Source organism: Erpetoichthys calabaricus, chromosome 9 (genome assembly GCF_900747795.2).
Source record: "Erpetoichthys calabaricus chromosome 9, fErpCal1.3, whole genome shotgun sequence".
NCBI lineage: Eukaryota > Metazoa > Chordata > Cladistia > Polypteriformes > Polypteridae > Erpetoichthys > Erpetoichthys calabaricus.
The window spans coordinates 181,921,628-181,947,713 of record NC_041402.2 but is presented as its reverse complement, the minus strand read 5'-3'; the positions used below and the strand labels follow the sequence as shown (position 1 = coordinate 181,947,713).

At 42.4% G+C, this 26,086-nt stretch overlaps 1 protein-coding gene across 1 annotated transcript in view; it reads right to left on the bottom strand.

Annotated features, from left to right (window-relative positions):
- Nucleotides 1-26,086, bottom strand: part of hmcn2 (hemicentin 2) — a 224,697-nt gene that overhangs the window by 72,830 nt on the left and 125,781 nt on the right. Inside the window, 10 exon segments of the mRNA XM_028808536.2 lie at nt 550-671; nt 3,048-3,204; nt 3,408-3,535; nt 6,388-6,532; nt 12,005-12,146; nt 12,438-12,574; nt 16,703-16,784; nt 17,142-17,314; nt 18,091-18,369; nt 18,469-18,566. Coding sequence (XP_028664369.2) covers nt 550-671; nt 3,048-3,204; nt 3,408-3,535; nt 6,388-6,532; nt 12,005-12,146; nt 12,438-12,574; nt 16,703-16,784; nt 17,142-17,314; nt 18,091-18,369; nt 18,469-18,566 — 1,463 coding nt within the window.

Genomic DNA, 26,086 nt, shown 5'->3' with positions numbered 1-26,086 from the left:
AAGAAGGTATTCTTGGCTGATAAATGGCCTATAGTCAAGAGTGCTGAGTCTTTGTATGTTTAAATGTATTCTTGGAGACCAAAAGTAATATTTAGGTCTGAGATATCACTAAAACATCGTATGTTGTTCATGCTGATAATAAGTAAGTCTCTTGAAGTGCTGAGTGACAGGCCGTGTTATTCCTAAGGCACTTGTGTGGTTTAAAGTGCCAGAGGTTAACCAGCTGTGTGTGTGTCATTCATTGGGCACTGTTGTGGTTGAGTCTGTGTGTATGCGTATAGCTATGTCTGTGTGTGTTCATCTTAAAGTGCAACAGTAGACCAACCCGATAACAAACTTGATGAGTACACTTACCCTTGAGGGAAAACAGGTAAAGGGCAAGTAGAGGGAAATACTACAATAATACAAGGACACACTTAGAAACATGAGCAATGTAACTGGCAAAATGTTGTCTCTTTGGTTAAGGCTGCTGCCCCAAAGCACCAGGAACCAGGGTCCAAATGTCTTTTTCTCCCGTCTAAAATAAAAGCTTGCTGCACTCTGACTCACCCTGCACCGAAACATCAATGGTCCTGTGCTCCTCTCCAGCCTCATTGGTGGCCATGCATTCAAACACCCCTTCATCTTCAATGGTGGGAGAGGTTATTATCAAAGAACCAGAAGCAAGCAATCTGCAAAAAATACACCACATTTGAATGAGATGTCAGTCAGTCAGTCAGTCAGTCAGACATTGTCCAACCCGCTATATCCTAACACAGGGTCACGGGGTGAATGAGATGTACAAATAATAAAACAACAATGTGGATGATAAGGAAGTGAGTAAGATTAGCCAGGAATTCATTAAAACAGCAAAGCCACTGTTCATACTGCAGCTCAGTTCTCTTCATATGACACAAAACATTTTAGAGAAGTGTAAACATCAAAATATTAATTGGAAAAAATCTTTTCAGATCATATTCAGACCACTTTGGTATGTGATGCTGATACAAACATATGCGACTTGTGTTTGACCACTTGAATCAGAAGTGTCTGGAAATTTACTCTAATCAGCTGGACATCATAAAGGTCATTTATTTGCGTCAGCCTCATGTAGTCCACACCTGCAGAGCTCATGGACAAACAAACACGCTGTTCACCTAGCAATGCCAACGAGGTTGGACAGTTTGTGGCAGCCAATACAGACCAATTGCTATGTGTTTACTGGAGGAAATGGCGTTCCTCAAGCAGGTATTTTTTCTGAGGGATACTTGAAGACAAGAATTGATGTAAGCAAACAAACAATCCCCTTGACATTTTGAAATCGTCCAACTATGGATTTGTTATACAACCCTCCACATCTCACTCCCACTAGTTCTGGACTTTTCTCATGTCCACAGGTTTCTACCTACTGATACAGAAGTGATAACTGCACTCAGTGTAAAGTAGCACACAGCAGGAACACTGTTTGGTACTCATGGTGGTCTATTAGGTCACTTCTGTCTGATGAATTTGTGTCAACCAGCGTAAAGATGCAGGCTAGATATCTTTACACGCTCATGACTTTGATCACATGAAAAATTAGCTTGAACAACTGAAGAAAAAGGAGAATAAGAGCAAAAATCATAACTGAGTCACCTTTAGCTATAGTCGGAGTGTAGCCAAAATGTATTGCATGTGTTAAGATTTTGTTAGAATTAAAAAATCTAAAAATTGCAGTCCAGTGACTGCTCACACTGCACAATAAAGTTGGTGCTCAAACTCTACAAGCTGTGATGGATGGCCGGCAGCTCAACCCGGCCGGGATGGCCGTGGAATAAAAGGATGGGGGAAGGCAGAGACTTGCCGATACTGCTTCCCCCAAGACGCTAGATGACAGCTTCCATGGAGTGCAGTGGCACCCTGGATTCCCGCAGGGCATGATGGGACATGGAGTTCGAATACACAGCCCTGCTAGGTGCCGTGGATGCCACCAGGAGGAGCTGTCAAAAGACAAAGGGATTTCGGTTGCCAATATAGCCCGGAAGTGCTCCTAAGTCATGGGGGGCGGAAGGATAGAAGTACTTCCAGGCTGAAGAAAAATGCGATCCTCCATCTGACCTGGAAGTGCTGACAAGTCACATGGACAGAAGAGGATAAGCACTTCCGGGCCATGGACTATATAAAAGGACTAGTGGAGACCCAGCAAGCGAGCTGGAGTTGGGAGGAGAGGAGGAGAATCATTGTGTTTAGTATTGTGTAATTATTATAGTTATGACTTGTTTATGGTGGTGGAGGTGCTTTGGGGCACTTTAAAAATACTTCTGGGTGCTTTTAAACCTGTGTCTGCATCTGTCTGTTGGGATTCACGGGGCAACAGCTCCCTCAAGCGTCCATTTATTGACAAAGCACATTCAGTCCAGCTTAACATACCATGATGTGACGAAAGTTCTTCCAGTCGTATGACATCCCAATTGTAACCTGTAATCGATCACTGCAACCCCACTCATACTGCATGGGAAACAATGACTGGGCCTGAAATTTGGGCTGCCTAAAAAAATGAGTTGGCAACTGAAAATTGTGTCAAAAAGCATACAGTATATGGCCAGCATAAAAGAAGGTAGCAACGAAAAAATTAAACAAAAGGCAGAGGAGTCGTCAAATAACAGGCAATGCGTGAAATACCAGAAGCGGTCAGAGGATCATTTGGAAAAGCGCAAAACATAACTGAACAATTAAGGTTAAAAAATATTAACAAAAGGTCCTAATACTAATGGCAACTCAGAAGTGCTTTTTGTCTTTCACTAATACTAAGTAGAAACGGTAGAGAAATTTAGCAACAAGAACTAATACCCAGATAGCAAAAACTTTGCACAGGATCTTTTATAAGCAGGTTAAGGTAACACAATATGTCACGTGAATGGAATTGTAAAAGAAAATGGAGGTGACCAATCAAAAAACAGAGCACAAAAGGGCACTGTCACAATAATGATAAAATCATGGAAAAAGTCCTAAAACAAAATATGAGTGTACAAAAAAGTTCAGAATAGAGAATTAAACCCTCCAGAAGAAAGATTACAACAGCATGTTACCTGTACTTATTCTGATAAGGGCTAAAATCAAGAGGAATTCCATTTTTCTTCCAGGTCACCTGTGGCCGAGGCATGCCAGTGGCCTCGCAGCTCAGAGGAGACCGCAGGTTAGCAGTTAGGGTGACATTAACAGGCCCGGACAAGATGGATGGGCTAACTGGAAAGAAACAAAAAGATTTTTTAAAAACACCTTCTTGAGGCAGCAGTGTGGAGGCTGATTGGTAGAGGGGTCTATGACTTAAGAAGCTGGAAGTTGCTTCTTGTAAAGAGACTGGTTATAGTGGCAGTCTGACGTCATGAAGAAATGCTGGACCTGCATTGTCCAAACTGGGTGGGTTGAAGTGATCATTTTATAAGTACCATAAACACGAAGATCAACCCCATTATGGGCTGAGCCTGCTGCGTTCGAAGCGGTGCAGTAATATCGGCCCACGTCTAACAGCTGTACTTCCTTGATCCTCAGGGAGCCATCTGACAGGAGTTCGAATCTGGATGGGCAAAAGACAAAAAGATTTGTGCAATAACTCAATCTCCCTTTTAAGCTGTTCTTCACTTCTAGGACTACCAGGAGACATCTGAGCTTTATTATACAATTAATATCTGTTTAGCTGAATTCAGGGTCATGTTTGGGGGGGTGTGAAGCCTATTTCAACAGCACCAGGTGCAAGGCATGAAATAAGCCTGGACTGAACACCAGCACCAACTCACACACATATACACTGACACTGGGCAGTTGAGAATCTCCAAGTAATCTAACATACACACCTTTGGGGTTGTGCACAGAAAACAGGACCACCAGGAAAAAAAATTAAAAACCCACATGGGCATGGGGACGGTGTGCAACCCACACAGATAATGAGAAGATATGGGATTTGAACTCATCATCTCCTTACAGTTACTGAGTATAACAAAAGGATCAGAACTGTACATACTATCATGGAACTGTGATATACGAACAGCACAACAAGCAAATTATTTTTTTTACCCGATATATAAAACGTAAATCAGTTTAAAACTTTACCAGAGAGTTCTAGGCATTGATTATGATGTTTAATAATGTGAGAATATGGTGTTGTATGGCATCAAATGCTGTGCTCAAGTCTGAGTGAACAAGAACAGATCAGTCAGTCAGCCAGTCAGTCATTGTCCAACCCGCTATATCCTAACTACAGGGTCATGGGAGTCTGCTGGAGACAATCCCAGCCAGCACAGGGCGCAAGGCAGGAACAAATCCCTGGGCAGGGCACCAGCCCACCACAGGGCACACACACAGCACACACTAGGGACAATTTAGGATCGCCAATGCACCTAACCTGCATGTCTTTGGACTGTGGGAGGAAACCCACACAGACACGGGGAGAACATGCAAACTCCACGCAGGGAGGACCCGGGAAGCGAACCCAGGTCTCCTTACTGCGAGGCAGCAGCACTACCACAAGAACAGATATACAGTATTGTTTGTGTTGGCATTAACAAATCATTAACCACTTTAACTCTTTGAGGGATGAATATTTTTTCCAAAAAACTCAGTTTTCTGAAAAGCACCCAATGCACTGGTTTCACACATAAATCAACTTAAAACGTCTGTTGCTACATGCTGTGGCTGCTGTTGGTGCCTGTTCGGCATCTTTGGCAGCAGTGGCTGCTCGATGGCCAGCAGGAATGCACGGCAGGCTGGCTACCTCTCTGTCTTCACACAGCAGGTGGGTGACAGTGACAGTCACAATGTGACACAATGTGGTTTGTATCTCTTGTCATCATAAGTGGTGGTCCTCCTAGGCGAATGCTGCTGTAGGCATATCGGCTACACGAACGTGTTCAGCACCACAATTAGGCTGATACTGGTACCTCACTTTCGTTTTCCATCTCCAGATCACTTGCATCAAACTCAGAGTCTGATTCAGCGATATGGGATATAATACGTAAAATGTCCATGGAGTATTTTGCTTTGCACATTTGCTTTAGTCTTGCCAGATGTTGCTGCCATTTTAGAGGTTGTTTGCTCTTCACTACTCATGCACGATGTCAAATCAATAAAGATACAGAACTTTCCTTCAAGCAAAGAAGAGTAGAACTAAAACATAAGTGTGAGTTTTGTCGCAGTTTACAGCTGATTGCCATTCTCTACCCCTAAATTTTGACAAAAGTCAACATCAGCCCTGAAAGAGTTAAGCAGCACAGTTTCTGGACTGTGATTGGTCTAAAATCTGACTAAAACTTATCCTTTTATTTATTTAGTTATTTACATCTTGCCTGAAGAAGGGGCCTGAGTTGCCTCGAAAGCTTGCATATTGTAATCTTTTTAGTTAGCCAATAAAAGGTGTCATTTTGCTTGGCTTTTCTCTCCTTTTATTCAAGTAATTATTTAACTGTGGAAAGACTTAAACATAACTTAATCAATCATTTCACTTAAAAGCCGTAGGGTAAAGTTTACAATCGTTAAAGTTAATTTTTCATAAGCAGTGGTTTAACGGTTTAAAGAATTTGGAAAAAATACCAGTTTCTTATGAGCAGTTCACTGTTTAACTATTTCTAGTATGCTGTCAATCAGTACCCCAGAAACTCCTTTGTGACTGAGTCAAGGAGAAAAGCAGACGGTTTTTAAAAGAGCGATTATTCTGTGAAGTTCAGGTGAACTTATTTTAGTAAAGGAATCTTAATCACTGTAATGAGCATTCTGACATTTAACGGGGTTTGCTTTTGATGTCTCTCTATCATATCAAACTTACTGTACATATCAAACTGTTTATTTTGTTTCTTTAAGGAATGGTGCAAAAGCTGCACTTTTTTGTCTTGAAGTTTTCAGGAGCCATTCTGATGACGGAGCACAGTTTAATAACTGAAAATATTTCCTGTATTTTCATTTATAAATTTAGAAATAGTAGGGTTGTCCTTCTAGTCAGACGGCTGTGCTGTATTTGTGACTTTTAGGTATTTCATAATGGACTGTTAATTTAGTTTCCCCTCATTTTTGCTCAGCCTACTAACAGTCTCTTTTCACTTTACAGAGTGCTTGCCTTTTCCATAGTGGCATATTTACTCACAGTTTTTTCAGGGGCTACTATGTCAACTGCTGCCCTCAGCGTAGCTTTAAAATTGTATACGTTACTGTTTATATTATTTGCTGTATTAGGATAAGGACTAAATTCAGAGTGTCTGTTCAGAATAATTAGCAAAAGCAGGAGCAGCTGCAGCCTAAAAACAAGGCGCTGCTCTTTAGTTCTAGTCACAGATATTCCTACCTCACTTCATTTTCATTTTGTCCTCAAGTGTTAAAACAGACAAGTGATCCTCAGTCTGGTCAATGATAATGTTAATGTTCTTGGTCTTCTGTACTCACCTTGTACCCTCTAGTGAGATGAGGCCACCATCTTTTCTCCAGGTGATGGTGGGAGCAGGCAGTCCCTCTGCCACACAGGGTAACAAGGCTGGCTGACTGACCACAGCTGTGACCAGAGAAGTGCCCGCCTTAATCACTGGGGTGACTGCAGTGTAAAGAAACAGTGTGAGAAGAAACAGCTGAATGGAAGCATTTTATTATTATTATTATTATTTTTTTTTTTCTCAGTGGGCATTGCAAGCATTTTCAGTTGTAGGCCTTACCGTATCACTTGAGAGTTTTGGCTGGAATGAGCTGGCAGACACTGGCACAGTATAACCATATAAAAAGACTCTTTAGTAGTACACAGGTGTGGAAGAAAATTATGAACACAGACACCCACCACTGGAATGCCCCGATTTAAGCAATAAAACACAGGCAGGAGAAAGCGTCAATCATTATTCTTAATCTAAATCTCACAAGAGGTAACAAGTGCATTACATGTTAGCCACATGTTACAAAGAAAAAAGTGTCCTCTGCGCTCTATTTATACAATTCATTGATTTGGTCACTACTCAAAAAAGGAACTCATTACATAATCAGAAAACGTTTAACATGATTGGTCACACATAGTTGCTAATGGGACATGGCAGATGTTGATACCTTAGATGACCACAATTTGATTGATAGTCCCGTTTGCTTAGAATGTACGTCACATTTCAAATGTATTATTTTTATTCTTATTTTAGGAGATATGTGAGTTTCTCCCCGTACATCTTGTTTTCCAAAAAGTAAAGAACAATGGCCTAATTTTTTATGATTCTGCTGGGTACAAAAGCAGGAAACTTAGTACTTATATGTGATAGATGGCCGGGGATCCTGCCCGGATGGGATGCCCTTTTCAAGAGAAGACCGAGGGAATGGGCGTACTACCAGGAGTACCTCCCCTGGGACACGAGAGGGCAGCCCTCTTGGTTTACATCGGGGCCACTGAATTGGAGCTCAGAAGCTCAACCCGGTGGGGGTCTGTGGCCACCACCAGGGGGCTTCCGGACAGCTCCAGTCTGGGCACTTCCGCCACACTTTACCAAAAATAGAATGGGATGTGGGAGGTGTGGGTAGTATTAGTCGTACATACACATATGTAAAATGTAGACCTGCTTACTTTTCCAAGACAACTTTGTGAAGGAAGATGATTAAAATGTAAGCTTATGCTAGAAAGTAGAAACTGTTCTGTACTATAAAATGAAACAATTTCAATTTGTAACAAATTAAAGCGATACTACTAGGATACTACTACTACACAATCGACCCGTTTTACACAAGTTCTCATAAAGTGGTGACGCTCACAAATCCTCACGGTAGTGACACTAATGCACAGTACGCCATACTAAGGAGGAGGTTAGGAGCACTCGCTGATACAGCGCATTGCCGCACCCACCACACGACAAACCAACTCAGGATCCCAGATTAGGACCTGAGTGCAGCCATGCAACGGGTGGCACCTCAGTACCACACTAGTTCAGATGGAGTAGAACCAGAGTGAGGTTTTTTATGGTGGCTGGAGTGCCAATTCTGCCACCAAACTCCAGGTTTTTCCCTGCAGGTTGGAGGGCCTATATGCAGGGCTGGATGCAGATTAATGTCATACCCGGGACAGAGCAATTGCGGGTTAAAGACCTTGCTCAAGGGCCCAACAGAGCAGAGACCCTTTTGGCATTTACGGGATTCGAACCGGCAACCTCACGATTGCCAGTGCAGATCCCTAGCCTTAGAGCCACCACTCCACCCATACTAAGGTACACAAGAAAACAGATTACAGTAAACCCTCCTCTATCGCGGGGGTTGCGTTCCAGACCCCCCCGCGAAAGGTGAAAATCCGCGAAGTAGAAACCATATGTTTATATGGTTATTTTTATATTGTCATGCTTGGGTCACAGATTTGCGCAGAAACACAGGAGGTTGTAGAGAGACAGGAACGTTATTCAAACACTGCAAACAAACATTTGTCTCTTTTTCAAAAGTTTAAACTGTGCTCCATAACAAGACAGAGATGACAGTTCCGTCTCACAATTAAAAGAATGCAAACATATCTTCCTCTTCAAAGGAGTGCGCGTTAGGAGCAGATAATGTCAGAGAGATAGACAGAATAAAGCAAACAATCAGAAATCAATAGGGCTGTTTGGCTTTTAAGTATGTGAAGCACCGCCGGACAACGCAGCTGCTAGGAAGGGAGCAATGTTAAGGTAGCCTTTCAGCATTTTATTAGAGGAGCGTCCGTATCGTTTAGTGGTGCGAACAGCCCCCCTGCTCACAAGCCCTCCGTCAGGAGCACAGAATGTCAGAGAGAGAGAGAGACAGAGAAAAACAAACAATTAAAAATCAATACGTGCCGTTCGAGCTTTTAAGTATGCGAAGCACCATGCAGGAAGCATATCGCTTGACAAAACAGCCACATTTAAGCCCAGCAAGGAAGAGAGCAATGTGAAGGTAATCTTTCAGTGTTTTTTGAGGAGTGGCCGTATCTTCTAGGGGTGCGAACAGCCTCTGTGCTCACAATATAATACATGCTCTGACTGGGTAGCTTCTCAGCCATCTACCAATAGAGTTCCTTGTATGAAATCAACTGGGCAAACCAACTGAGGAAGCATGTACCAGAAATTAAAAGACCCATTGTCCGCAGAAATCCGCGAACCAGCAAAAAATCCGCGATATATATTTAAATATGCTTACATATAAAACCCGCGATAGAGTGAAGCAGCGAAAGTCGAAGCGCGATATAGCGAGGGATTACTGTACTGTTAAAGTTTACAAAAATAGAACTGACTGACAAGTCACAAATCATATTACTTATAATATCACTTCTTCTTCTTCTTCTTCTTTTGGCTGCTCTCATTCTGGGGTTGCCACTGCAGGTACCTTAAAATACTTGTTTGCGTGCCTTTGGTTGCACAAAAGCCTCAACAATGTCTGACACACTCGTTTTCGATTGAGAGTACAGCCAAGCCACTAAGTTTGTCTTGCTAGGTGGTGACGCTGAGGTCGTTTCTGATGAGTTTTATCTTGGAGAACGATCGTTCATACGCAGCAACTGTCACTGGAGTAGTCAGCAGTAACATGTAAGCCATGCAGACGTCACTGGAAATAGACGACAACGCGCAGTGATCTATCAGCAACAGTTCAGCCTACTTCGAAAACAGTCAACTTGGTTGACAGGATCGATTTAAAACATGCACGAAATGACAACAATTGAGTGGACAACGCTGGTGAAATGTCGGTGCTATAGCGTTCAATGAGAAGATCGGTAGCAGCATACAATTTGTCCATTGAGGTCAGAGTTGATGGTAACAAAACATTGAACGTTGAAACCACTGCATTGAGACTGTGAAACTGCTGTTTTAGTTATTAAAAAAAAATAACAAATCTATATGGCCCCAAGTGGGCCCCCCCAAGCTCGTAGGCCCTTGTGCTTTGCACAACCTACACAAACCATTGCTACGCCGGTGTCTGTACCCCCCACTGTGGCATGGGGGTGGCAAGAGCACTGCTTGAAATTCCAAGCTGCCAGAGTTAAACCAGACATAAAATCTACTAATGTACAGGAAGCCATACTAAGGTACACAATAAAACAGATTACTGTACAGATATGTAAGGCAAAGAAAAAGGTCTATTTGTAAACAGAATCCATAGTTGCCACAAATGTTTACTGTACTGCTGGTCAACCATGGACCATTAGGTCCCAAAAAAAAACATACAGTAAAAGGAGCACAGAGCTAAGGGTAGCAGAGGGTCAGAAGCATGTTGACAGCCCTCTATGGTCTTTTAATCTGAGCATATCTGAGCCATCCAAAGAGTCAATATACTGTAAAGAAGTCAACTGAACGGACTGTCAAGAACCAAACATGGATGGCTGGCCCTTCAAAAACATGTCTCATGGCAGTCTAAAGTAGAGTCACTTAGAGGACATCCTCTTAAAGCAGGGGTGGCAAACCCCAGTCCTGGAGGGCTGCAGGTTTTCATTCTAACCCTTTTCATAATCAGTGACCAGTTTTCACTGCTAATTAACTTATTTTTCTCTTCATTTTAGTAGCCCTGTTTTTAAGGATTCAGTGCTGTGAATTAATTATTTTCTTCATTAAATGACAGCCAAATAGAAATCAAATGTGAAACAAGTCAACAATTAACCAGTTAAATTGGGGCTTCAAACTCCAACTAATTTCACTCCAACCAGTTTCTAAATGAGAAGCTGATTCTTGCTGTTAATTAAAGTCGTATTTAATTCAATGGCTTGTTGCTGCTCTCATTCTGACACAGCAGACATTTCCATAACTGTTCATTTTCTGTTTTTTCTAAGAATACTAATCCCGACATGTTTTGGGGATCTGAGAGATCAACCTTACTGAGACCTTCACTTTCTTTATTTTCAGATATTGTGTGATGGGCACAGGTGGGCTGGTCATGTGGCACCTTATTTTGTGTCTCATTATTGTTTGGCAGCTAAGTAAAGAAAAAGAAACAACTAAGGGGTCTGAATCAAGTTAATTAAAATGAAGGCAAAAGAAGTTAATTAGCAGCAAAAACTAATGAAGAAGATGGTTAGAATGAAAACCAGCAGCCACTGCGGCACTCCAGGACTGGAGTTTGCCCCCCCTGTCCTAAGGCAACCCCAGGTCCCCAGTGAGGACAGTCACACAGGAGTAATCTAACACCTAGAAAAGATGGGAATGGCCTCTGCCAGAGTCCAGAGTTGGCAGGTGAGTTGGAATGAAAACAAGCTCACAGTGAGGTGGTGTTGCCAGAGATTTGGAAATGCAGACTGGGATCTGTGACTGAGGATTTGGATGCATTTTGTGATGGCTAAATGAACGAGCCGCCTCATGGTATAGAGAGGTTAAAATCCCACAAAATCAGGAGAAGAAAGTGGCATCCATCACCGAAGTGCACAGCCAAATCGGCCAGGCAACAATGGCATTCACCTCGCTCAAGTGGTGTCTATGGAGGAAGCCCAACATCTCCCTCAAGACTAAAATCCACACTTTTGGACCCTGCTCAAAGAAAACCTGAACAAGCCTAAGGCCTTCCAAACTCAAAGCGGCAGATCCTGGGTGTCTCCTTCCGTGGCCGTCTTCGAAGTGTAATGATACAGAGAACCTGCAATCACCAACCAATGGTTGAAGGGATAATACAATTGAAAAGGTCGAGATGGTTCGGCCACGTCTGCGGAATGAACACCTGCTGGATAACATACAAGCTACTTTGGCGGAAATGTCCTGAGGATTGGAAAGTTCAGAGATGGCGCCTACAAAGATGTGGTCCAAACAAATTGAGAAGAACCTAAGAAACCAGAAACTCAGCCTCAATGATGCCAAAGCCATAGCCATGGACTGAATAGCATGGGAAGGCATTATACGTATAATTCGAAATCCAGCGGCACCCACGGCAATGTAAGGGCTCTGGAGGAAATCCCGTCCTATCACCCAGCTAAGGATCAGAGAAAGAGAGTGAGAGAGAGAATGATGCAGGCAAGACCTTGGCTTACTATTGTTTATTTGCTTGTATTTACTCCCAATGTGCATCCCCCATTGTGGTCTAGATGATCTTGAGGAATGACCCCCTTCTGAGATGCAGGGACACTTACTGTAAACCACAACATGAAAGATCAGACTGCTGCTCCCAGCGATATTGGTGACCACACAGCTATATTCGCCACTGTCTGAGGGGCTGACCTCTTGAATGTCCAGGTACTGGCCTCCTGCCAGGGTCTGAATGCGACTGTCCATCTGTATAGTCAAAGAGAGGGAGAAAACAAGCATGGCGTGACATCACAGGGAGCCACTTGCCTGATGAAACATTTTATCATGTCTCCCTAAGGATGGAACATAAAATAAATGACCAGTTAAAGCCAGATCCTCTGTCTTTCAACATGGAGGTACTCAAGCACTGGTCAGCTTACTCCAGGCTCATTGTATTCAGGAACCCCCTGACAACTGTCCAGCACTTCAATGTAAAAAAAAAAAAAGAGGAGCTCTCCATATGGACCATTATCAGCTGGCTCTCCTGGACACACTTACCAAAATTCGATTGTTGTCCTTATACCATTCAATGGATGGAGGAAGTTCACCATCAGACCGGCATTCTAGAGTAAGTTGTCTGTTGGCCACAACGGTCACAGGCTTCGAATCAGCAGATCCCAGGATATTTGGGGGAACTGAAGATGAAAACAGATACATTTTTCAGTCCCTGGAGTGTGTGTGTGAGCGTGTGTGAATGTGTGGATAGACAAAGATTTAAAAAGTCTACAAAAAACAAAATACAGTATAGGCTTCAGTTGGCAGCATTAGTGATAGTGAAGGAGGTACAATGGCAGGCCTGAAGAGAGTGATCTAAAGAGTAGGAGGCATTCAGCAAAGAGAAGCCCGATGATAAGCCCACCATAAGGAGTCAAGCCGACGGGTATAGTGCAAACACTTTGGAATACAAACTTACAAATCACAAAGATAAGGTGCATAAGAAGGCCTATGATTGCACTTCTGTTTTATTAATATCATCAAATGTTTTTAATAATCCGCCTTGACAAGTTTAAACTTAAGCATTAGTTGTATCCTGAGCTCAGTTCACTTTGCCTTCAATGCCACTAGTGTCTTCATTAATGTAACTCACATACTTTTAAGTCCACAGACTTCTTTGCTATATACTGAGAGCACTTAAACTTTTTCCTTTCCTTTATTTTTATGTCATCTGGCTTTCTGGGAAATCCTTGTCTTATTCTCATTATACAATATACTTAATAGATGTCCATTTTTGATTACAGATAGTCAGTGAGGCAAAGGCCAAATCACATAACGTGACTTTTCCAGCTATCTTCACTCATAGCCTTCATTTACATAATCATAGTGAGTTGCAGGCAGTTGGGGACACGCTATTGTTAAGCCGGTCACCTAATGGGACACGTCCCAGTTGACTAGTCCATAACTCACCCCAACCAAACCAAACAGGTCTGATTTTGTCTTTACTCCTAACGGCGGCACCCTGTGCATGAGAGCTGACAACCAATGAAGCTCATTGAAAAGTGCAATGAATGTCATACTGGGAAGAAGAATAAGAAATGAGTGTATTTAGGATCATTAAAAAAAAAGAAGATAAAAGTTTGTCAGTCTTAATTACCACAACAGAATGAAAAAAAAGGGCTGAAATTGCAGCTGAACTCGCCATACCTGTTACCCCTTCATACAGCACCAGCTTTGTCAGGCAGCACGCTACTGGTAGCACGTAGTCAGTACGTGAGACCTGGCTAGCGATTTTCAGTTATTTAAACTGACACGGTCTGTTGGCGAGATCAGCAACTGCGGTCAATAATTTTGACATTCCCAATGACTAAACTCTGTGTAATGGGACATCAGCTTAAGATAGGATTTTATATGCTTTTTGTATATGTTACTATTAATTTTCTGTTTGTTACTGTTTGAATTATTTTTTGTAGCACAGAAACATAATTTGTACTAAGATTGGTACATTTAACTATGATCTGTGGAAAAATGTGCAAGCTTCTTATTTTACATGCATTTACATTTAAATGTATTGTGCATAGTAACTATTTCAATATTGATTTGTCTTTTATGTAATGTGTTATGCTCAAAATGCATTGGATGGAAAAAGAAAACAAACAATTGCCATGTTTACTTGCTGTGGTAAAAACACCTTTTTGGAAGGAATGTTTCTTGTATGCAGACTTTTTGATTAGCCCACTGGACTGTCACTACAATAAGTACACACAGTATAAAGGCTTTGCCTTATGGTAATCTGTTATTTGGAATATACAGTAATTTTGTCTTTTTTCTTTTCTTTTGGTATATCTACTGGTGTAGCTTTACAAGATATAGATAGATAGATAGATAGATAGATAGATAGATAGATAGATAGATAGATAGATAGATAGATAGATAGATAGATAGATAGATAGATAGATAGATAGATAGATAGATAGATAGATAGATAGATAGATAGATAGATAGATAGATAGATAGATAGATAGATAGATAGATAGATAGATAGATAGATAGAAGCACTATATCTGCACTGGATTTGGCTAAAGATCATGAGCAGTCCCAGTCAGGCATCACACAGACGTACTGCCGTTGGTATAAAGGAGCCCCAGTACTTTTTCCTGACACAATTCTCCTGACTAACTTGTTGGCTGCAGGTCCTTAGTAATCTTATATTATCAAAGATGTTGTACATCCTCTTTAGAATACATTTATTACTGCTTAGAAAGTGCATATATTACACTTTTCTAACTACTTACATTTGATTGTTTTCATAATTTTTGATTTCATTCTTTCTTTGTGGCAAATCATAGTTGTGACTAGATAAGTTTTTGGTTGAGTTATTATTTAATAATAATAATAATAATAATAATAATAATAGCGGCCTGTCGCTCTGATGTCACATGTGATGAAGACCATGGAGCGGCTGCTGCCTCACCACCTGAGGCCACAGGTCCGCCACGCCCTTGACCCTCTGCAGTTTGCATACCAGGAGAAGGTGGGAGCGGAGGATGCCATCATCTACATGCTACACCGATCCCTCTCCCACTTGGACAGAGGCAGTGGTGCTGTAAGAATTATGTTTCTGGACTTCTCTAGCGCCTTCAACACCATCCAACCTCTGCTCCTTAAGGACAAGTTAACCGAGATGGGAGTAGATTCATATCTGGTGGCATGGATCGTGGACTATCTTACAGACAGTCCTCAGTATGTGTGTCTCGGGAACTGCACGTCTGACATTGTGGTCAGCAACACAGGAGCGCCGCAGGGGACTGTACTTTCTCTGGCCCTGTTCAGCCTATATACATCGGACTTCCAATACAACTCTGAGTCCTGCCACATGCAAAAGTTCGCTGACAACATTGCTATCGTGGACTGCATCAGGAGTGGGCAGGAGGAGGAGTATAGGAACCTCATCAAGGATTTTGTTAAATGGTGCGACTCAAACCACCTACACCTGAACACCAGCAAAACCAAGGAGCTGGTGGTGGATTTTAGGAGGACCAGGCCCCTCATGGACCCCGTGATCATCAGAGGTGACTGTGTGCAGAGGGTGCAGACCTATAAATACCAGGGAGTGCAGCTGGATGATAAACTGGACTGGACTGCCAATACTGATGCTCTGTGTAAGAGAGGACAGAGCCGGCTATACTTCCTTAGAAGACTGGCATCCTTCAACATCTGCAATAAGATGCTGCAGATGTTCTATCAGATGGTTGTGGCGAGCGCCCTCTTCTACGCGGTGGTGTGCTGGGGAGGCAGCATTAAGAAGAAGGACGCCTCACGCCTGGACAAACTGGTGAGGAAAGCAGGCTCTATTGTAGGCATGGAGCAGGACAGTTTGACATCCGTGGCAGAGCGACGGGCGCTGAGCAGGCTCCTGTCAATCATGGAGAATCCACTGCATCCACTAAACAGGATCATCTCCAGACAGAGGAGCAGCTTCAGCGACAGACTGCTCTCACTGTCCTGCTCCACTGACAGACTGAGAAGATCGTTCCTCCCCCACACTATGCGACTCTTCAATTCCACCCGGGGAGGGTAAATGTTAACATTATTCAAAGTTATTGTCTGTTTTTACCTGCATTTTTATTACTCTTTAATTTAATATTTTTTTTTGTATCAGTATGCTGCTGCTGGATGGAGTATGTGAATTTCCCCTTGGGATTAATAAAGTATCTATCTATCTATCTATCTATCTATCTATCTATCTATCTATCTATCTATCTATCTATCTAATATAATGACTGTTCTACATCCTTTCCATATAGTGAACAGTAATGGCAGAAAACGTAAGATGCCAAAACCTCTAACACTGTAAACAAATTGTAAAACTCCTAAAACGGTTTGACTTCAGGCAGGAAGTCATGGTAGCCCAGCTAGCCAAAGGGTCCTGTGTTTACTGAATTTAGTTGGGGTCAGGAATCAGGCACAGTGCTTGGGCTGCTCTAGTGTTATCTCGGTAATGTCGAACAGTTTGCATATTAGTGTGTGAAAAGGCCAGAATTTGTATACACACAGTAATGGTAACCCCACCATCCCTTTGTGTTTTTGTGGGAGAAGGCTGGCTTGTCATAGTCCCGACTTTTCAATGAGACACCCACCACCACTGTTTAGTCACTTAATTGTCTTGTGACCATGTTTTGTCGACCCCCCATGGCAGTTGGGAGAGGGGGACATTGCTGCTTACAACTGAAAAATCTGCATAGCAAACACTACAAGTATGGAATGTTGAGGCCTTTGCCCACTTCTGGGGTGGACTCCTTCATCCACTACAATAACTTTATGCTTACCTTGGACATGGACCCAGTGGTTTTTCCCATCTTCTCCTGCAGCACTGCTAGCCAGGCAGGTGTAGAGGCCAGCATCCTTTACCTAAAAAGACATATCTAGCAATTAAAAAAGCCCAGTAACCCAGTAGCATCAGATGTAAGGCAGGCACCTGCACTGGACAAGTCACTAGTTCACTGTTAAGCCCACACTCGCTCACAGTCACAGAGCTAATTTGGAAAGACAAACTAAATTAACACACACATATTTGGGCAACTTGCAGGAAAACAGCAGTAGCTACAGCAATAATCACACAGACACAGGGAGAATGGCCAACGTCTTAATGGACAGAGTGCTAAGCACTGCACTACACTGTATAAGAAAAGAAAAAGGAAGCAATAGCTGAGAGGCATCACCGTGGCACCAATGTGTTACCAAATGACATCAAGGACAAGGACTCACCTGCACCTGTTCAATCCTCAGCAGCCCTCCCTCTCTGTCCAAAGGGCGACCATCCTTCAACCAGGTAATCCTAGGAGGGGGAATCCCAAAAGCAGTGCATTCGAGCTCCAGTGCATTGTTTACTGCCAAGGACACCCTCTCTGGAGAGCCATCAGCAGATATCTTGGGAGGCTCTGTGGACGGAACAAGAGTCCATTAAGAAAGTCAAACTCGGCAGCATCAGATATAAAGAACAAACCCTGGATTGGACGTCAGTGCATTGCAGGGCACATTCTCACACACACACACACACACACACAAACACATGCATATTGACACTGGGTCAGTGTAGAGTGGGCTAATTTACTCAACTTGCCTTTCTCTGAGATTTAGGGGTAAACCTGAGTATCTGTAGAAAACTGATAAGAACGCAGGGAAGGCGTGCAAACTCCACAGACAGAGTAATCCCTAGATTGCTAATTCATAGCACTAACCACAATGGAAGTATAGTGCTTATCAATTAATAACATGAGCCTGCATGTCCAGAGGTGTTGCGCACTATTGACAACCACTTTTTTAACCAATATTCATAAATATGTACTAATTTCTGATATGAATATTCAAACCTTAATAGCTGCATCATTTGGCAGACCAAGTGGACATGGGGTAAGCAGATCGGCTTTTCCTCTATCAGCTATGTGACAGCTGTTCAGTACTGACGAGGGATTCTGGTAAGTATGGTAAACTCTTCCCTGTGGTGCTGTTGGAGTACCATGATGTCCTTGTCACAGTGTCCCTGCTTCATTACCATAAAATAATAATAATAATTCTTTACATTTATACAGCACTTTTCTCACTACTCAAAGCGCTCTCCACACAGGGAGGACCTGGGAAGCAAACCCACAATCTCCTTACTGCAAAGCAGCAGCACTACCACTGCACCACCTGTGAGGAACACAGAAGAGCTCACCCAGCACTGTCAGATTGAAATGCTTGGTGCTGCGTCCGGCCTGGTTGGAAGCCACACAGGTGTACTGGCCCGAGTCTGCTGTAGTAACGTCAGGGAGGTGCAGGCGAGTCTCCAGTCCATCTGAAAGCAAATTACTGTGTAGTGATAGGGATTGACCATCCTTAAACCAGGACAGACGGGGAAGAGGAAACCCTCGGGCTTCACAAGTGAAGGTTACTGCTGAGCCGCGGATCACCGTTACTTGTTCAGAGGGCTCTGTCCTGTCAACACCTGGGGGCTCTGTGGGCAAGAGAAAAAAAGTCACTTAATTTAGACTGTAATATCATGAAAACAACCATTAGATACACCCGGTGGTCAAACTGAACAACTCACACATACCCTGGACCTGCAGGCTGTAACTGCGCTCCGCTGTTCCAGCAGCACTTGTTGCCACACAGGTGTAAATCCCAGAATCGGTGACTTGTGCTTGAGAGATTCTGCAAATGTAATAGGGAAAGGGAGATAGTATAGGACAGGAAGACAGAAAGAGTGCCAAACATCGCTTGAAGTTGATTAACTTGTGGTGCAGTGGTAGTGCTGCTGGTTTGTAGTAAGGAGATCATGGGTTCATACTGTATCTCAGGTCCTCCCTACATGGAGTGCTTTGAGTAGTGAGAAAATATACATATATACTGCTCAAAAAAATGAAAGGAACACTTTGAAATCACATCATCTCAATGGGAAAACAAATCCTGCTGGCTATCTCTACTGATATGGACTGGGTAATGTTTTAGGAATGAATGGATGGCACATCATTTGATGGAAATGAAAATGATCAACCTACAGAGGGCTGAATTCAAAGACACACAGAAAATCAAAGGGAAACAATGACGCGGCAGGCAGGCGAGTCCATTTGGCTGAAGTTTCATTGCAGCAACTCCAAATCATACTCAGTAGTTTGTATGGCCCCCCATGTACTTGTATGCATGCCTGACAACGTCGGGGGGGGCATGCTCTTAATGAGACGACAGATGGTGTCCTGGGGGATCTCCTCCCAGATCTGGACCAGGGCATCACTGAGCTCCTGGACAGTCTGAGGTGCAACTTGGTGGCGTCGGATGGACCGAAACATAATGTCCTAGAGGTGTTCTATTGGATTGATTGTCAGGCGAGGGAGCATGGGGGGCAGTCAATGGTATCAATTCCTTCATCCTCCAGGAACTGCCTGCATACTCTTGCCACATGAGGCCGGGCGTTATCATACACCAGGAGGCACCCAGGACCCACTGCACCAGCATAGGGTCTGACAATGGGTCCAAGGATTTCATCCCGATACCTAATGGCAGTCAAAGTGCCGTTGTCTAGCCTGTAGAGGTCTGTGCCTCTCTCCATGGATAGGCCTCACCAGACCAACACTGACCCACCACCAAACTGGTCATGCTGAACGATGTTACAGGCAGCATAACGTTCTCCACGGCTTCTCCAGACCCTTTCACGTCTGTCACATGTGTTCAGGGTGAACCTGCTCTCATCTGTGAAAAGCACAGGGCGCCTGCCAGTAGTGGAACTGCCAATTCTGGTATTCTGTGGCAAATGCCAATCGAGCTCCATGGTGCCAGGCAGTGAGCACAGAGCCTACTAGAGGACGTCTGTTTCTGATTGTTTTGGGGGTCGTCTGATTGTTACCCCTCTAGTGCACCTCTAGTGCACCCAGAGGTTTCATTGACTTGATGCCATACTCTGATTAAAAAGTGTTCCTTTCATTTTTTGAACTATATATATATATATATATATATATATATCCTCTTTAATAAAACCTGTGTGTGTCCATGTGTCCGTGTCTTCTGGTGAAGTGCGTATGCGCGGGGCACAGTGCGATGCTTCAAAGGCTGCCTGATGCGTCATATAAGACAGAGAGGGCAGGACCTATAAAATATCGCGCGGCCGTTCCAATCGGATTTTGGTAAATGAGGTAAGACCTAAAACATAACACACGAAAAATCCAATCGGGTACTGAGACGTGGAGACCAGCTTCCCCAAAGAGGTGGGATTAGTGTTTGTTGTTGTGCAAAGTGTTCACTCTGAGGATGTCAGATTTGCGATTAAGATGCTTGGCCCGGTAAAGTGTAAAGTGTCAGTCGTTGAAGGGGTTGTCCTAAATATACGAATTTTCATGATATTACAATAGGATGACTTTTAAAAGTAGATTTATTTTCGCACACTTAAAATCCGTTGCTGGGGAGACGCCACACATACAATAATCAGCTGTAAGCCAGCACAGATTAAAATACTTGCTGGGGAACTGCACAATACTTGCTGGAGAGACATTACTGCGAGAGAAAATTAAAAGGCACACAATACAGTGACGCATATTACAGCCACATACAAGCCAGGATTACTGTAACAGAAAACAGACGGTCCCTTGCCATTTAATATAGACTGTTCCTACTAATGTTTATGCACTACTGTTCTAGCGCCCGTTATTGTAACGGGCTTAATGTCTGGTGTGTGTATATTATATATATATATATATACAGTGGTGTGAAAAACTATTTGCCCCCTTCCTGATTTCTTATTCTTTTGCATGTTTGTCACACAAAATGTTTCTGATCATCAAACACATTTAACCATTAGTCAAATATAACACAAGTAAACACAAAATGCAGTTTTTAATTGATGGTTTTTATTATTTAGGGAGAAAAAAAATCCAAACCTACATGGCCCTGTGTGAAAAAGTAATTGCCCCCTTGTTAAAAAATAACCTAACTGTGGTGTATCACACCTGAGTTCAATTTCCGTAGCCACCCCCAGGCCTGATTACTGCCACACCTGTTTCAATCAAGAAATCACTTAAATAGGAGCTGCCTGACACAGAGAAGTAGATCAAAAGCACCTCAAAAGCTAGACATCATGCCAAGATCCAAAGAAATTCAGGAACAAATGAGAACAGAAGTAATTGAGATCTATCAGTCTGGTAAAGGTTATAAAGCCATTTCTAAAGCTTTGGGACTCCAGCGAACCACAGTGAGAGCCATTATCCACAAATGGCAAAAATATGGAACAGTGGTGAACCTTCCCAGGAGTGGCCGGCCGACCAAAATTACCCCAAGAGCGCAGAGACGACTCATCCGAGAGGTCACAAAAGACCCCAGGACAACGTCTAAAGAACTGCAGGCCTCACTTGCCTCAATTAAGGTCAGTGTTCACGACTCCACCATAAGAAAGAGACTGGACAAAAACAGCCTGCATGGCAGATTTCCAAGACGCAAACCACTGTTAAGCAAAAAGAACATTAGGGCTCGTCTCAATTTTGCTAAGAAACATCTCAATGATTGCCAAGACTTTTGGGAAAATACCTTGTGGACTGATGAGTCAAAAGTTGAACTTATTGGAAGGCAAATGTCCCGTTACATCTGGCGTAAAAGGAACACAGCATTTCAGAAAAAGAACATCATACCAACAGTAAAATATGGTGGTGGTAGTGTGATGGTCTGGGGTTGTTTTGCTGCTTCTGGACCTGGAAGGCTTGCTGTGATAGATGGAACCATGAATTCTACTGTCTACCAAAAAATCCTGAAGGAGAATGTCCGGCCATCTGTTCGTCAACTCAAGCTGAAGCGATCTTGGGTGCTGCAACAGGACAATGACCCAGAACACACCAGCAAATCCACCTCTGAATGGCTGAAGAAAAACAAAATGAAGACTTTGGAGTGGCCTAGTCAAAGTCCTGACCTGAATCCAATTGAGATGCTATGGCATGACCTTAAAAAGGCGGTTCATGCTAGAAAACCCTCAAATAAAGCTGAATTACAACAATTTTGCAAAGATGAGTGGGCCAAAATTCCTCCAGAGCGCTGTAAAAGACTCATTGCAAGTTATCGCAAACGCTTGATTGCAGTTATTGCTGCTAAGGATGGCCCAACCAGTTATTAGGTTCAGGGGGCAAATACTTTTTCACACAGGGCCATGTAGGTTTGGATTTTTTTTTCTCCCTAAATAATAAAAACCACCATTTACAAACTGCATTTTGTGTTTACTTGTGTTATATTTGACTAATGGTTAAATGTGTTTGATGATCAGAAACATTTTGTGTGACAAACATGCAAAAGAATAAGAAATCAGGAAGGGGGCAAATAGTTTTTCACACCACTGTATATATATATATATATACACACACACACACACACACACACACATATATATATATATATATATATACTAGGGGGTCCTGCACCCTGCTCGCTTCGCACACCAACCCCCGGGCGGACTTCTACACACTAGCCCATTTGCATCTCTGCCGCTCACGTATGGCTGAGCTGATGTACAATTTAAACAGATTGTTATTTTCTTGGGAACTGTTATCTATGCATAATAAAACCATTTTACATTACAGCGAGTAATTAACCATAGTGAAAATAGTAAAATGTAATAAATTGAAATAAAATTGTTTCATGTTGCGTATACATAACTTTGTTTCTTGGTACAGAAAGAATTATCTGCAACTAAACATCAACAAAAGCAAAGAACTGGTGATTGATTTTCACTGCACCAAAGACCCTCTACGTCTGGTTCCTCTTCAGGGAGGGGATGTGGTGGTGGTCCACTCCTACAAGTACTTAGGGGTCCGCATCAGTGACAGGTTGGACTGGTCTCAGAATACAAAGGAACTACACAAGGAAGGGCAGACCAGACTTTTTTTTTTCTTAGGTAACTATGTCCCTTTAATGTGGGAAGTGACATACTTCACATCTTCTGAAGCTCTGTGATGTCCAGCGAGGTGTGCTAAGCTGGTAAAATCACTTCAAGAAAAGCCGTGCGAATGAACAAGTTAATTAAAAGGGCAGGCTCAGTTATGGGATGCACTCTGGACTCCCTGGAGGTAGTAGCAGAGGAGAAAATGAAGACAAAACCAAGTGCCATTGTGAATAATGCTGTGCATCCTCACTGTGACACACTAAGCATTTGCAGCCAATGAATAATTCAGCAGACGTGTGTCAAGAAACACTATGGGGGCTCCATTACACAAACAGCAATACCCCAGTATAGCGCCTCACTGGGACTGGGACTGACAAGTCAGAAGTTCTCTTTTTAATCTTTCTTTCTTTTTAGTTATTCTGGTGTGTGTTCAGACCATAGTGTGTGTGTAAATATTTATTTATCTACCTTTTCATCTATTAATTTATTTAAAGACATTATGTAAAAAGCTACATATCCCCATAAGGAAAAAATAAAGTTCTATCAAATCTTTTTGCTTATTACTTACTTCTACTTCATGATGTAGATCATTCAATTTTTAATTAACACGATAATCAAGCCTTTTTATTATTTTATTATTTCAGTCAACAATGCATTTATTAACGAATTTATTTATTTTATTTCGCCCAAAATAGTCCTTTATACTGGCACATCGTTTCGACTTCCAGCTTACTTTGGCAACAGTTGAATGGTTGGTTCCTGGCGTCTAATAAAGAACTTAACGACTTTGCGATTTTCACTCTCACACTGAGAACACTTGACAACACCACAAACAAAACTGTCCCACACTTTCTTACCAGACGGCGGCCGTGGTTTCTTCCAAATAACAGCCGGGCACTTTTCCTCTTTTCCCGCCTGCGGACTCGAGAATGTTCCTTCCGCCTTCTGACAGTCTGACACGCCGACCTGAAAAGCGCGCCCCTCGCAGTCTCGTGAGAGTTCGATTTTAAACAGGCGCTGTCGATAACTCGAGTGCCGATTAGCGCGTGTTCGCTTTAGATAGATAGATAGATAGATAGATAGATAGATAGATAGATAGATAGATAGATAGATAGATAGATAGATAATAAGCACCCGCGTTCACTTTCTGTCCGTGTGGTTAATTTCTCCACTTTTATTACCTCGGCTGTAGAACATGTTTTTAACGCGCACCAGCAAGGTAGGCTGCCGGCTGGAGGCGAGTTTTCACTTAAACTTTAAGGCGATCATTTAGTTATGGCGAGAGTCTTCCTTCTAATCGGGATTCATTTTTCTTTGGTACATCTTAACTGAGTATTAACTGTAGGTATCGTTTTCATATAACGCAGTATGTTTTGTGTGAACATTATTTTTTGACCAATACTTAAATAAAACATGCCCCTCCTTTTGGTCATGTAACATACGTGTTGGTTGTAGGTTGTAGATGGCTCTTTGATCACTTTGGCACATTGTGCACATGTTCATTTGGAGCTTGGTAGTCCTCGTCATATTACATTTATGTCAAGCTCTTGACTTGAAGACTAAATGCAACTCAGACTTTACATACAGTAAGTTTCAGTCATGGGGGTGTCAACAAAGTTCTGAAATGGGGGCTTATCCATTGTGTATGTCACAAGCACTGCAATCACCAACACGTGTTGCTCTGTATAAAACAGAGATTGTTTTTTTGAATTTTGATAGATATGGAAAGCACTTTATGGTAGCTAAAGAGATGTGAAAAGCACTGTATCATTATGAGATAGATGTGAAAGTCACTATATAATAGACAGATACATGTGAGCAGCACTATATGGTAAAGGTAGATATGAAAGGCATTATATGATATCCACCCATTCATCCATCCATCTTTCGAAACCCACATATTCAGTAGTGATGGGAAGTTCGGATCATTTTACCGACTCGGACCTTTGAGTCTCGTTCAGCAAAATGAACGAATCTTTTTTCGAGTCATTTCGTTCATTTTAGCAAAATATAATTAAAATGTTACCTGTTACCTCCCTAACACATCTACTGCTTACACAAATGTTGATCACACTACAAACAAGACAAAACTATAATGCTATAAGAAACAGAAAATATTAATTCATTGTTTACCTGGGTCTTTAGTCTATGATTCGCTACTACTGAGCCGGTAAGTGGTCACGTGACAAAAGAACGAACGACTCGAAAGACTCGAGGAATGAACTAATCAATTCTCTTTCCGGCTCAGACTGCTTAGGTTAAGCTTATGGGGCTGTCACGTGATGAACGAACGTCTCAAACCTGAAGACTCGAGAGATGAACTAATCAATTCTCTTTCCGGCTCAGACTGAGTTGGTTAAGCTTATGGGGCTGTCACGTGATGAACGAACGACTCGAAAAACCCGAAGACTCGAAAAAACTATAGAAAGTTTTTTTTTTTGTTCTTTATTTTGCCTTATACAATTTCTTGTATTAGGAATTTGGTAGTTTTCGCATACCCCTTGGGGTCAGAGCGCAGGGTCAGCCATTGTACAGCGCCCCTGGAGCAATTACAGGTTAAGGGCCTTGCTCAAGGGCCCAGCAGAGCAGTGGCCTTTTTGGCAGTGACAGGGATTCGAACAGGCAACCTTCGGGATACCAGCGCAGATTCTTAGCCTCAGAGTCACCAAGTTGCGCAAATGCACATGCGCGACTGAACAAATCACTCCCACGAGACGACTCGTTCTTCCCGAGTCACATTAAAGATTCGTTCAAAATGAACGAACGAATCGTTCAAGAATGACCCATCACTAATATTCAGAGCACAGTCACCAGGTTGATGGAGCCTGTCCTGGCAATCATTGGGCACAAGGCAGGAATCCCCAAACAAGGCACCAACCCATCACAGGGTGAACACACACACACACACACACGCTGGTCAGCAATGCTAGTTCACCTAACCTGCCTGTCTTTGGACTGTGGGAGGAAACATGAGCACCTGGAGGAATAAAAATATGTGAAATTCACTAACTAACAGGCAGATGACAGGTACAAAGAAAAGGCACCATATAACAGATAGATACAGTAGATGTGAAAGCTGTCATATAATGGAAAGAAATATGTGAAATTTCCAAAATAATAGGTACATCAGAGATTAAAATAAAATATAATATTTAATAGGTAGATGTAGATGTAAAATGTACTACATAATAGACAGATTGTTGTGAAATGCAGTATAAAATAGATATTTGCTAAATAACACATTGATCTTACATAGGAAATTGAAAGAAGTCTTCAACACATAGCTAGATAGATTGAAAAAACACTATATATTTTATACATA